At 40.3% G+C, this 13,308-nt stretch overlaps 2 protein-coding genes across 6 annotated transcripts; both read right to left on the reverse strand.

Moving 5' to 3' along the window:
* Positions 1-1,849: 1,849 nt before the first annotated feature.
* On the reverse strand, positions 1,850-4,688 carry zgc:171750. 4 transcript variants are annotated; one of them, XM_087308080.1, is made up of 4 exons: positions 4,575-4,682; positions 4,449-4,498; positions 3,275-4,351; positions 1,850-3,205 (listed from the first exon to the last, which is right to left on the reverse strand). In XM_087308080.1, the coding sequence occupies exons 1-4, from the start codon at positions 4,601-4,603 to the stop codon at positions 1,911-1,913; spliced, it is 2,451 nt and encodes an 816-aa protein (XP_087164206.1). In that variant the 5' UTR covers positions 4,604-4,682; the 3' UTR covers positions 1,850-1,910. The 4 variants fall into 4 exon arrangements, with proteins under 4 accessions (XP_087164206.1, XP_087164205.1, NP_001315621.2 ...); XM_087308079.1 differs by having other exon boundaries at positions 4,437-4,498; NM_001328692.2 differs by having other exon boundaries at positions 1,850-4,351; positions 4,437-4,498; positions 4,575-4,688.
* A 5,425-nt stretch (positions 4,689-10,113) lies between these two features.
* On the reverse strand, positions 10,114-12,965 carry zgc:171474. 2 transcript variants are annotated; one of them, NM_001423727.1, is made up of 3 exons: positions 12,825-12,965; positions 12,681-12,742; positions 10,114-12,605 (listed from the first exon to the last, which is right to left on the reverse strand). In NM_001423727.1, exons 1-3 carry the CDS (start codon positions 12,851-12,853, stop codon positions 10,177-10,179), a joined length of 2,520 nt encoding a protein of 839 aa, NP_001410656.1. In that variant the 5' UTR covers positions 12,854-12,965; the 3' UTR covers positions 10,114-10,176. The 2 variants fall into 2 exon arrangements, with proteins under 2 accessions (NP_001410656.1, XP_087164130.1); XM_087308004.1 differs by having other exon boundaries at positions 12,681-12,756; positions 12,825-12,932.
* Positions 12,966-13,308: the final 343 nt, after the last annotated feature.

Consider the following 13,308-nt stretch of genomic DNA (forward strand, 5'->3'; position numbering starts at 1 on the left):
ACTTAAGCAGCTGTTTCCCTACGCTATCTTTCTCTGTTTCACTGATGCAGTGGTGTTGCTTGTTAAAATATAACCTCAAACCCCACCCCTAACCCACACTGGAAGATGAGCAAATCATACTAAAAGAGATCACACAAATGATATGAATTAGCCACTAAATCAAAAGGTCAATAGAGTGGAGGAACTATGACGTCATTTTTTTAGGCACATCGGCTGCTAGCATAAAACTGGTTCCCTCAATAAATTCCCTATAGGATTTTCCTATAGGCTTTTCGAAGATTGTGAATAATAAGCTCTGTGTTCAAACACTGTTCATTACACTTACACGTTTTGTCAAGCCGGATAATCCTCACACGGAAATACAATTTTGAGCACTTTTGGTTAACTGCAAACGCGAGAACTAAATGCTATCATTAGGCTATAAAGGGACTACACTGCCCTCGGGGTGCTCGTCTGTGACGTCAGCACCACCCTGCTATAGACAACTTTTCAAGCTTATTTTTAGAAATATGCTCCATTACAAAGAGTTAATCTCTTTGTTTATTATATTATAATCCACATTGTATATTATACACAAATAAATATGCAAAAACACATAGACCTGCGTGCCTTTTGGATAGTTTTCATGTGGGAAATACATCTGTTTTGCTTTACGGTTGTTGTAAAAGTTTTAAAACTGTATGTATAAATGTGCCAACATAGCATCAGACATATTCAAATGAGTGTAATGTTATTGCTCGCATGCACACAGCCAGCTTACCTTAACAGACAACAGAAATGAGGCGTGAGGAACAAGTCTATCAAATGCCTGCAAGTTCCATCATGGATCAAGAACAACATTCAATATTCTTTTTTTTGTCCTGAAGTGCAGGGAAAAGCAGCCTATACAGTCACATATGCTATATGTTTTATGAAGGAGTGTAAATATTGCAGTTTTGACAGTTAAATATGTTCAGATGAAGAAAAACTCAATGAAAAATCTATTGATCATAGTGAAATTACGTTAATATGTGTTTTTTTTTTACACATTTATTCACGTTTGCATTGCTGAGAGCAGGAAAGAGAATAAAAGAGAGAGAATCTGTAAATAAAAAGAGAATCTGTCTCGACAACCTTTACATGTGAAGGCACTATCTACACACAATATGAATTCCCAATTAGAAAAATACTACAAATTATAAAACACTATTCATGAAAATACTTAAATCACAAATCCAAATTACCAACACAAGCGAGCTGCGCTCCAGACCAGTTCAGCTCGATAACGTATAATGCCTCCGACACAGCCTGTAGTCCCATTTAGCAACTTGATTAAAGTCTTTTTAAAGAAGCATAACCGATTAATAAAAAATCAAGTGTAATATAACTGATGTGTTTTATGCTGTAGAATAAAATGTGAAAGTATCTTGAGTTTGTTAGCTACGAAGCTTATTTAAGCGATTTACCTAAAATCCCATTTAAAAAAAAAAACCTATTGACTTTGGGACGAGGGAACTGGAACTCTCTTCCAGGTTTTAGCTTACAAATTGACGTCATAGTTCCTCTACTTTATACTTACCCTGAGATTGTGGTGAGACCGTCCTATATTGATGTTTTACTGATCAGACTTTTCACAAAATTTTTTTTATTGCATTCAGTCTTCAAATACAAAATATGTTAATTATTTTCCTTTGAGTAGTCCTTGATTTATGAGGTGTTACCCACAGGAGAATGAACCACCAACTTCAACAACAAAATAAATAAATAAATATATATATATATATATATAAAATAATAATAATAATAATAATAATAATAATAATAAAAAAAAAAAAAAAAAAAAAAAAAACCACTACAGTCCACTCACAAATACAGTAACAATAATTTATTGACAATCACAACTCGAGCATAAGGAAACCGCAAACAAACACCTAGGACTTGACTTGTTGCAACAGCTTAAGCAACTTCCATGATGAATGCCTATTGCTTCCAGCAGGTCCAGGAGCATTTTGATCTGAGACAGTCTGATAATTCACCTGTACTGGAATTGGAAGTTCAGGTTGCACTGACTGCAACACGGACCCGTAGTTTGATGCCATTGGAGTGCTCCAGGTTAGGGAACTTGATGGCACAACCACTGAAGTAGTCTGTGATACAGGCTGGAAGACAGTCTCAGAACTTGACACTACCTGAGGCTGATAGCTGGTCTGCACTGGCACAGCTGAGGAAGAGCTGGACTGACTGATAGACAGACTAGCTGGGAGCATTTGAGGCTGGGAAACGAACTGTACAGGAACAGAAGACACATGGCTAGGGAGAACTTGTGCCTCAAGACTGGAATACCCCAGTTGGTTAGGCTTGACTATGGGCCCAAACAGACCTTGCCATAGCTTTGCTGGAGGCTGGTAGCTAAGCAGCTGCAATGGTCTTGAAGGATGACCAGTGGGCTGAGATACAAAAGTATAACTCACTGGTCCAGGCTTGGCATGAGACAAACCACTGGGTTGGATCTCTAGCACACCTGGCTGCTCACTTTGAAGCACTACAGACTGCAAGCTAGGATGTCTAGGCAGATGTGCAGGTCTGAAAGTAGATGTGAGGGGGCTAGGGAAGTTGACATCCACAGGAATCGGGTCACTGGGCAAAATAACAGGCTTGATAACCTGAGCTGCGTTTGGAAGACTGTGTGTAGATGGAGAGTGATGTCTCCGCTTGTAACTGTGCTGTGGTAGTTCATGGCATGAATACAGTTTGGAGCCAATCTGATGAATCCCATGGGACTGCACTGGCTTGAAAAGGGTTTGCCCATTCTGGTTGACAACATACTCATAGCTGGACTGTCCTGCTTGCAGATGGCCTACAGATGAGCTGACCTGTGCTGGCTGTTGGACACCTAGCTGTTCCACCAACTGGTAGCTAGCTTGGGCTGGCTGTTGGGAAGCAGACTGGTAGATGGATTCTACTAGTTGTGGCACAGTGGGCTGGCTAGCAGACTGGTGGACTGTTTGTGCTGGTTGTTGAACGACAAACCGGGGCCCAGATTGGTAGTTGGTTTTTCCTTGCTGCTGGGAAGTAGGCCGAACCTCTGACTGGTGACTACCCTGTACCAGTGTTTGCCATTTGGATGGAGGTGAAGATTGGTAGTTGGCTTGTACTGGCAGTTGAAGAACTGCTTGGGGCCCAGTTTGGTAGATGGTTTGTACTGGTATTTGGCTGCTGGACTGATCTACAGAAGTAAATGTTAGTGCCTGAAGAGGACTATTACTGGAAGGTTTTGACCCAAAGTGATGTTTACCTTTATGATGCTTGAGAGGAGTCAGTCCATTTGGCTGTGCCACAAAAACAAAACTTCCATCTACAGTTTCCACATTATTTGACTGGGAAACCGATTGACTGCCCTGTAATAGCTGCTGGCTGGAGACCTGGGCCACAGAGGCATCAACTGCCTGTTGAATCAGCTGGCTACTGGGCTGGACCACAGAGATGTCAATGACACTGGGAGTCTGTATGATGCCTGGTTGATTCACAGTTTGGCCACTGGGCTGGGCTGATTGCTGGCTGCCTGACTGGCTCACAAGTTCATAGCTAGCCACAGCTAGGTCACTTGGCACACTACCATACTGTAGTATTGATAAGCTAGGTTGTGAGGCTTTGGAAGGTTTGGAGGAGCTGATTGCTGCATTGTGAACTGGCCTGGAACCAGTTTGATGGTGGTGTTTACCTTTCAGAGGCTTAAGGGGCCATCTACCAGAGGGCACTGCAAACTGCAAGCTAGTCTGAGATATTTGTTGGCCACTGGGCAGGGATAACTGCAGAGGGTTAGACTGGGCTATGGTTCCAGAACTTGCTGGTTGCTCATTGCTGGACTGGTAAATAGTCTGCACGAACTGTTGGCTGCTGGGCTTCACCACAGATGTACTGCCAATTTGAAGTGGAATTGAGGAAACTACCTGCACTGGCTTAGAAACAGAATAGCTGCTCTGCTGCAATGGGCTCAGGACAGAAGAACTGATGACTTCAGCGCCTTGGACAGTAGTTGACGGACTTGAATCATATCCAGACATGCCCATACTCACTGCATTTCCCACAGAACCATAAATAAGACTACCAGTTCCAACTGAATCAACACGAAATCCTTCTTGGCTTGTATGCGATTCAGAGCCTGGTTTTTCATTTGTCATGGGAGTGCCTGAAGAGCCAGCCTGAGAGCGATAAGTAGTGTCAAAGCCCCATTTAACTGCATCCTTGCTGATTGGTCCAGTTACATCAGTCAAGCCATAAATGTTAGAGAGACTTTGTTTCACTTCCTGCATGGACTGACTGGGATTAGACATAGGACTGACTCCACTGCTACCAGGGTTGTAGGCATAAACTGCAAGAGGAAAACAATTAATTAACAATGTAAACAAGTTTAGTCAAAATAATGCTGACAGGGGAAAATAATAATAATAAATTACCAGTTGCAATACCATCATAGTCATCACATGCACCATGGGCTAAAAGTACTGCTAAAGAATAACTGCAAAAAAGAAAGTCATTTAGAAAACAAAAACAAATGGTAGAACACAATTAAGAACCAAAGCAAAACAACAAACCTTAAAATCCACATTGTTGTAGCACGCATAGCAACCCAAGTCAAAACAACTATCCACTACCCTCAACACAAAACCTACAAAATCGAAAGAAAAATTTCACCAAGCCATGCAATAATAGTCTTAAACTGGCCTTCTTATAGTTTGTGCAGCTACCAGTCAGTTGGCTAGATTATTGCCTTCGACCAATCGTCTGTCACAGGAATGTCTAATGGATCATCATTAGTTTCAGGTGTCAGTTGTTGCACGTTATTTTCATGGTATTTCATTGATACATTGATCCAAACAAATCAGCTTTTTATGTTTTGGAAAAGAGAAAAACATATTCTTAAATGAAAATGTATACTTTCTTGATTAAATAAAGAAAAAAGTAAAAAGAAAAACATTATTTTACATAAGTATGTCACATAATAAGTAAATAAATATATATATTTCTGGTTAACTGAATGTCAGCAAAAGTTTGCAGTTGGCCAGTTTACTTTAAATGTGTGTAGCTATATTTAAAATGAGACCCTCTTCAGCTTTTTGTAAATTCTGCTAAATTGGTGTTTGCTAAATGCAGCTATGCTGTTTTGTGGATCTAATGAAAAAAAATCCAATAAGCATTTCACATTTAAAAATGTCCACAATGCATCTTTTTTTCAAGCATTTTTCTGAACAAAGTTCTCAATGCTGAAAATGGCCATCTATTGTGCAAACTGGCTTTCAGTGCTGAGAATAGCTTTGAAAAGGCTGCCTTGGATCATTGTGGTCAAACGACTTGATTAAAAGAGTCAAAGTGAAACAGAAACTTACCAGCACAATACATGATTTTGTTATCAGCAGCATAAATAGTTGAAAATAGGCTAATATTTTATCTTTGGTCATACAGATATGAACCGTGGATATTCTGGTTATCCTAGTTATGAGTGAGAGAGAGGGAGAGGGAACAAATAAGATGTGTTTTGAGGCATGCAGTTCTTATTTTAAATTTGGTTTTGTTATGTATTTAAGTGAAACATGTACTATATGGGGTTTATTGCATTAGTGTATTCGCATTGGTCATTACTTCAAATTAAACAATCATTTTATTCAGTTAATGATTGATTTAAAAAACATCAGACATCTATTGAAATGAACACTAACATTTGCATTATGCATGTCCTACATTCTGCTATGCCACCGATGATGGTTACAACTTACCCTGGTTGAAATGATAATGTTATCTGACCCCATGATATGTTACAACTAACACATACTTTAGGGTGAACTAACAAAGGACATTTTTAAAGAACATGGTTGCTTTTAATGCTGATTTTTCATTTCATACTGCAAAAACTGTGTTCTTATCTGGGGTTGGGCTGTGGAGTTGGATCTGTTGTGGAATGTCCAGCTAGATCTCGGGCCTGTTTTAGAAAAGAGCTTAAGTGAAAACTTAGAGTATTTTAACCGTGAAATGAGAGAACTCTGGGTTTTCCGTTTCAAACTGGCAGGTTTGTCAAACTCAAGAAAGCAGGGTAAGTCAAGCCTGTTTCTGAAAGAGATTTAACTTTTACTCAAGACTCAGTTACTCTGTTAACTTACCCTGTGAACCTAACCTGGTCAGGAGCAGTTTTTTTTGTCTAAACTCTGAGTTTCTGTCGGTCTCCTCCCCTTTTTAAAAGGTATGAAGTGGTATTTCTTGCCTTAGACTTAAGTGCACGCACCTATTTTAATGTTCATTTTGGAGATGTGCATACAAATGATTGATGGAAATGTCATGATGCACATAACCTTTAAAATTATGAATAAAAGCATGCATAACTGAGTAGGATAAACATTCATTCGATAAGAAAAGATGTGCATAAACTGTGAGGGAAACACTTTTACTGAACAATTTCCAGTATGTGCTTAAAAAAAGGTTGGTTATAAGAGATCATATGATGATGAAAATGTCTGTGAATGGATTAACCAGCAGGCTGAGCACACTGCAACACATCTGAAATGTTGTTTTGGTCATTCTAAAACACCTTAACCGTTTCAGTATTATTATACAATATTATTAATTACCTCCAGAGCACCTGGAGCGTGTCAAGAGTGTCCGATCTTCGTGTCTCATGGCTTCAAACAACCCCACGTGTTCATTGTGTGTCAGCATTGTCTTCTGAGACGCAAGTACATTTATTAAATAAAGAAAAGATTGACGCAGCTTCTTCTACCGCAGTAAATTCTGCTTTTACTGTTGATATTTGGCAACAGTTATTTAATAAGTGACGATGTTGTTCTCTTTGATTCATTGGATGGAAACGCTGCTTTATTCGCACATCTTTTATGGCTCTTCCAGTTTTGCTTTTATATAAAATTTATAAACTTCACACATAACATTACTTATTTTACCACTCCTAAATATTTAAGTACTTTAAGTGTAAAATCCCGCATTAACTTAAGCAGCTGTTTCCCTACGCTATCTGTCTCTGTTTCACTGATGCAGTGCCATTGCTTGTTTAAATATATGCTCATATTTGCTATAACTTTGCATGAGCATATCAAGTTCAGCTGGAGAAAGAAATACTGATCTCTTTTTTTCAGATGTTGCCATGGTGACTCATAATATCTGCGCTCCATTGATAATGGCTTTTTATAGTTGCTGTGTGAACGCTTAACTCTGAGTTGGTCTACTCAAAGTTGACTGACCTAACTCAGATCAGCTATTCTGAAACTGAAAACTCAGAGTTTAATCTTTCAGTAAATCAACTTATAGTTCAAGCTTAAACTCCAAATTGGTTGAACCTCCTTACTGAAACAGGCCCCTCATGAGGAAACATACAGTAACAATTTTGTGTTGTCAGAAAAGTGTATGCTTTTTAAAAGGAAGCAGGTCCCCAAACCCCACCCCTAACCCTCACTGGAAGATGAGCAAATCATACTAAAAGAGATCACACAAATGATATGAATTAGCCACTAAATCAAAAGGTCAATAGAGTGGAGGAACTATGACGTCACTTTGTAGGCTAATAGGCTGCTACCATAAAACTGGGTCCCTCGATAAAATCCCTATAGGATTTTCCTATGTGCTTTTCGAAGATTGTGAATAATAAGCTCTGTGTTCAAACACTGTTAATTACTACACTACACTACACTGCCTTCGGGGCGCTTGCCTGTGATGTCAGCACCACCCTTCTATAGACAACTTTTCAAGCTTATTTTTAGAAATATGCTCCATGACAAAGAGTTAATCTCTTTGTTTTTTATATTATAATCCACGCTGTATATTAGAAACAAATAAATATGCAAAAACACATAGACCTGTGTGCCTTTTGGATCGTTTTTATGTGGGAAATACATCTGTTTTGCTTTACGATTGTTGTAAAAGTTTTAAGGCCGTACTCACACTAGGTACAGTTACCTCGAACCGGGCCAAAGCACGCTTGTCCCCCCTCCCATCTCCCCCGACGGCCCGCGCTCACACCACAAACGGGCCTCGGCACACTTACGTCATCGCTGCTGCGCTGTTCAGTGAGAAGCGCTCTCACACTCAGCAGCACAGTGGAGATTTCTCTAGTTATATCGTTTCAGTCGTTTGTTATGCAGTGACATGCAGTCAAATATTTCGCCAAACAGTCCTTAGGGATGCAGGGACATGCAGTCAGATATTTCGGCGAACAGATCCGCCAATTTTGGTGCTCAAAAACAATCATAAAGCTCTCGTGCTGCAGGAATGAGGAGGTCTGCTGAAGCCGCACAGCTGTCTTGCTGTGAGGAATTCTCGTCTTTAATAAACTACGGCAGTTTGCGTTCACTGAACAGTAAGAATGAATAATCCATATGAAACAGTCCCGTAAAAGTCACGTCTTGCTTTCAGTTTCGGGCTTTGGCGCGTTTTGCACTCACACACAAGTGTACCGTGCCAAAGCTCAAGTGAACCGCGCTCAGGCACACCTCTTCCAACTGGGCCAGGGCCGGCCAAGTGAACTGTGCTTGAGCCCGATTCAGCGCACTCACACTTCTCAAACGATCCGGGAAACGGGCCAGGGCATGGTACGGATGGCATAGTGTGAGTAGGCCCTAAAACTGTATGTATAAATGTGCCAACATAGCATCAGACATATTCAAATGAGTGTAATGTTATTGCTCGCATGCACACAGCCAGCTTACCTTAACAGACAACAGAAATGAGGCGTGAGGAACAAGTCTATCAAATGCCTGCAAGTTCCATCATGGATCGAGAACAACATTCAATATTCTTTTTCGTGTCCGAAAGATTATACGGTCACATATGCTATACATTTTATAGAGGAGTGTAAATGTTGCAGTTTTGACAGTTAAATTTTCAGATTCTTTTCACACATTTATTCACGTTTGCACAGCTGAGAGCAGGAAGAGACAGACTGCACTGGTAAGCATCTTCTGTGGTATAGTATCTTCATAATATTAATTAAAATAAAGAATCAACAAGTTAATCTGTCTCAATATGTTTCAATATGATATGATTAGAAAAATACTAAACTATAAAACACTATTCATGAAAATACTTAAATCATAGACAAATCCAAATGCCCAACACAAGCGAGCTGTGCTCCAGACCAGTTCAGCTCGATGACATATAATGTCTCCAACACCGCTTGTAGTCCCATTTAGCAACTTGATTGCAACCGTCTTTTTAAAGAAGCATAACCATTTAAAAAAAAAAAAAAATTAAGTATGATGTAACTGATGTGTTTTTTGTCGTAGAATAAAACATGAATGTATCTTGAGTTTGTTAGCCACGAACCTTATTTAAGCAAATTAGCTAAAATCCCATTGAAAAAACCCATTGACTTAGGGATGAGGGAACCGGAACTGCTAACTCACTTCCAGGTTTTAGCATACAAACTGACCTCACAGTCCCTCCACTCGATACTACTTACTTTGAAATTGTGGTGGGAATGTCTCATAATGAAGTTTTGCTGATCAGACTTTTCACACAAAAATTATTTTATTGCAGTCAGTCTTCAAAAACAAGAAAATATATTAATTCATTATTTAAAGTATATTAACCACAGGGGAATGAACCACCAACTACTTTGGCATACATTTTACATAGCAGATACCCTTTCAACACTATGTTAGAAAACACTTAATCTGCATGCCACTACCCACACAATTTAGTAAATCCTAAACCACAAGGCTTTGGACACTTCAGTTAAAAATGTTCTGTTCAGAGTTAAAATGCTTTGGGGGGGAAAAAAAAAAAAAAACACAAACACACAACACTAAAGAACCACTTGATTAAATAGTAAATTTTTTTATCTGCTTTTTGGTAAACAAAATACAAGCTTAAAAACAAGCAGATTTTGAACATAATTAACAACTGACACAATCAAGCATCTGATATGTAATAGCAGTTCATTAAACAATTTGTGACTTCTTTACTTGTGTACTTTTGGTCAGTACATTGGATTATTATTATTTTTGAGAATAGACCGAGGAGAATTCCCTTTACTGTAAAAGCAATTTTCTATTAAAATCCCAAAGCTTAAATCTTTGCAGATGCAGTCATTTTTGTTTTACATTTAAAAACAAAAAAAACTGAAGTCAAAACAAATACAGTAACAATAATTTATTAATTTAGAACACAAGCATAAATCAGAAAACCTCAAACAAACACCTAGGACTTGACTTGTTGCAACAGCTTAAGCAACTTCCGTGATGAATGCGTATTGCTTCCAGCAGGTCCAGGAGCATTTTGATCTGTGACAGTCTGATAATTCAACTGTGATGGAACTAGAGGTTCAGGTTGCACCAACTGCAGCACAGGCTTAAAGTTTGAAATTATTGGGGTGCTCCAGGTTTGGGACCTTGATGGCACAACCCCTGAAGAAGTCTGCAATACAGGCTGGAAGACAGTCTCATAACTTGACACTACTTTAGGTTGATTGCTGGACTGCACTGGCACAGCCGAGGAAGAGCTGGACTGAGTGATAGACAGACTAGCTGGGAGCATTTGAGGCTGGGAAACAAACTGTACAGGAACAGAAGACACCTGGTTAGGAAGAACTTGTGCCTCAAAGATGGAATACTCCAGTTGGTTGGGCTTGACTAGGGGCCCAAACAGACCTTGCCAAAGCTTGGCTGGAGGCTTGTAGTTAGGCTGCTGCAATGGTCTTGAAGGATGACCAGTGGGCTGAGATACTAAAGTATAACTCACTGGTCCAGGCTTGGCAAGAGACAAACCACTGGGTTGGACCTCAAGCACACCTGGCTGTTCACTTTGAAGCACTACAGACTGCAAGCTAGGATGTCTAGGCAGATCTGCTGGTCTGAAAGTAGATGTGAGGGGGCTAGGGAAGTTGACATCCACAGGAATCGGGTCACTGGGCAAAATAACAGGCTTGATAACCTGAGCTGCGTTTGGAAGACGGTGTGAAGATGGAGAGTGATGTCTCCGCTTGTAACCGTGCTGTGGTAGCTCATGGCATGAATACAGTTTGGAGCCAATCTGATGAATCCCATGGGACTGCATTGGATTGAAAAGGGTTTGCCCATTCTGGTTGACAACATACTCATAGCTGGACTGTCCAGCTTGAAGATGGCCTACAGATGAGCTGACCTGTGCTGGCTGTTCCACCAAATGGTAGCTAGCTTGTGCTGGTTGTTGGGAAGCAGACTGGTAGATGGTTTCTACTAGGTGTGGCACAGTGGGCTGGCTAGCAGACTGGTAGACTATTTGTGCTGGTTGTTGAACAACAAACCAGGGCCCAGACTGGTTGCTGGTTTGTCCTTGCTGCTGTGAAGTAGGCTGAGCCTCTGACTGAGAACTGCCCTGTACAAGTGTCTGCCATTTGGATGGAGATGAAGATTGGTAGTTGGCTTGTACTGGCAGTTGAAGAACTGCTTGGGGCCCAGATTGGTAGATGGTTTGTACTGGTATTTGGCTACTGGACTGATCTACAGAAGTAAATGTTAGTGTCTGAAGAGGACTATTACTGGAAGGCTTTGACCCAGAGTGATGTTTACCTTTGTGATGCTTGAGAGGAGTCAGTCCATTGGGCTGTGCCACGAAAACATAACTTCCATCTACAGTTTCCACATTATTTGACTGGGAAACCGATTGACTGCCTTCTATTAGCTGCTGGCTGGAGACCTGGGCCACAGAGGCATCAACTGCCTGTTGAATCAGCTGGCTACTGGGCTGGACCACAGAGATGTCAATGACACTGGGAGTTTGTATGATTCCTGGTTGATTCACAGTTTGGCCACTGGACTGGGCTGATTGCTGGCTACCTGACTGGCTCACAAGCTCATAGCTAGCCAAAGCTAGGTTACTTGGCACACTACCATACTGTAGTATTGATAAGCTAGGTTGTGAGGCTTTGGAAGGTTTGGAGGAGCTGATTGCTGCATTGTGAACTGGCCTGGAACCAGTTTGATGGTGGGGTTTACCTTTCAGAGGCTTAAGGGGCCATCTACCAGATGGCACAGCAGATTGGAAGCTAGTCTGAAAAATCGGTTGGCCACTGGGCAAGGATAACTGCAGAGGGTTAGACTGGGCTATGGTTCCAGAAGTTGCTGGTTGCTCATTGCTGGACTGGGAAATAGTCTGCACGAACTGTTGGCTGCTGGGCTTCACCACAGATGTACTGCTAATTTGAAGAGGAATTGAGGAAACTACCTGCACTGGCTTAGAAACAGAATAACTGCTTTGTTGCAATGGGCTCAGGACAGAAGAACTGATGACTTCAGAGCCTTGGACAGTAGTTGACTGACTTGAATCAGATACAGAAAGGTCCGTACTCACTGCATTTCCCACAGAACCATAAACAAGACTACCAGTTCCAACTGAATCAACATGAAATCCTTGTTGGCTTGTATGCGATTCAGAGCCTTGTTTTTCACTTATCATGGGAGTGCCTGAAGAGCCAGCCTGAGAGCTATAGGATGTGTCAAAGCCCCATTTAACTGTATCCTTGCTGACTGGTCCAGTTACATCAGTCAAGCCATAAAAGTTAGTGAGACTTGGTTTCACTTCCTGCTTGGACTGACCAGGATCATTAGATACAGGATTGACTCCACCGCTGCCAGGGCTGTAGGCATAGACTACAAGAGGAAAACAAGCAATTAAAGCAAACAAATCAAGTTAAAATAATGCTGGGAAAAAAACAAAAACCTTACCAGTTGCAATACCATCATCGTCATCACATGCACCAAGGGCTAAAAGTACTGCTAAAGAATAACTGCAAAAGAGAAACTGCCATTTTCAAAACCAAACCAGGTAAATAGTAAAACAAAATTAAGAACCAAGGCAAAACAACATACCTTAAAATCCACATTGTTGTAGCACGCATCGCAACCCAAGTCAACACAACCATCCACTACCCTCAGCACATCAGCTTCAAAATACAAAGAAAGATTTCACCAAACTATGCAGTATTAGTCTTAAACTGGCCTTCTTATAGTCTGTGCAGCTACCAGTCAGTTGGCTAGATTATTGCCTCAGTCCAATCAATTGTCACAGGAATGTCTAATGGATCATCATTAGTTTCAGGTGTCAGTTGTTGCACGTTATTTTCATGGTATGCCATTTCATTAATACATTTTTTCAAACTAATAAGCTTTTTATGTTTTGGAAAAGAGATAAACATATTCTTAAATAAAAATGTATAGTTTCTTGATTAAATAAAGGAAAGAGTAAAAAAAACAAAGTAATTCACATAATAAATAAATATATTTCTGGTTAACTTAATGTCAGCAAAAGTTTAAGCTTGACGTATAAATACCTAAATGCAGGTATGCTGTTTTG

Source organism: Danio rerio, chromosome 24 (genome assembly GCF_052040795.2).
Source record: "Danio rerio strain M-AB ecotype USA chromosome 24, GRCz13ab, whole genome shotgun sequence".
In the NCBI taxonomy this organism is placed as follows: Eukaryota; Metazoa; Chordata; class Actinopteri; order Cypriniformes; family Danionidae; genus Danio; species Danio rerio.

What these genes read in the sequence shown, in the direction of transcription:
- zgc:171750 (NM_001328692.2), bottom strand. Translation starts at nt 4,603, where the DNA reads ATGCGTGCTACAACAATGTGGATTTTAAG. An exon ending in ACAACAATGTGGATTTTAAG is followed by an intron (nt 4,499 to 4,574) that starts GTTTGTTGTTTT and finishes TCTTTTTTGCAG; the next exon opens with TTATTCTTTAGCAGTACTTT. An exon ending in CTATGATGGTATTGCAACTG is followed by an intron (nt 4,352 to 4,436) that starts GTAATTTATTAT and finishes TTCCTCTTGCAG; the next exon opens with TTTATGCCTACAACCCTGGT.
- zgc:171474 (NM_001423727.1), bottom strand. Translation starts at nt 12,853, where the DNA reads ATGCGTGCTACAACAATGTGGATTTTAAG. An exon ending in ACAACAATGTGGATTTTAAG is followed by an intron (nt 12,743 to 12,824) that starts GTATGTTGTTTT and finishes TCTCTTTTGCAG; the next exon opens with TTATTCTTTAGCAGTACTTT. An exon ending in CGATGATGGTATTGCAACTG is followed by an intron (nt 12,606 to 12,680) that starts GTAAGGTTTTTG and finishes TTCCTCTTGTAG; the next exon opens with TCTATGCCTACAGCCCTGGC.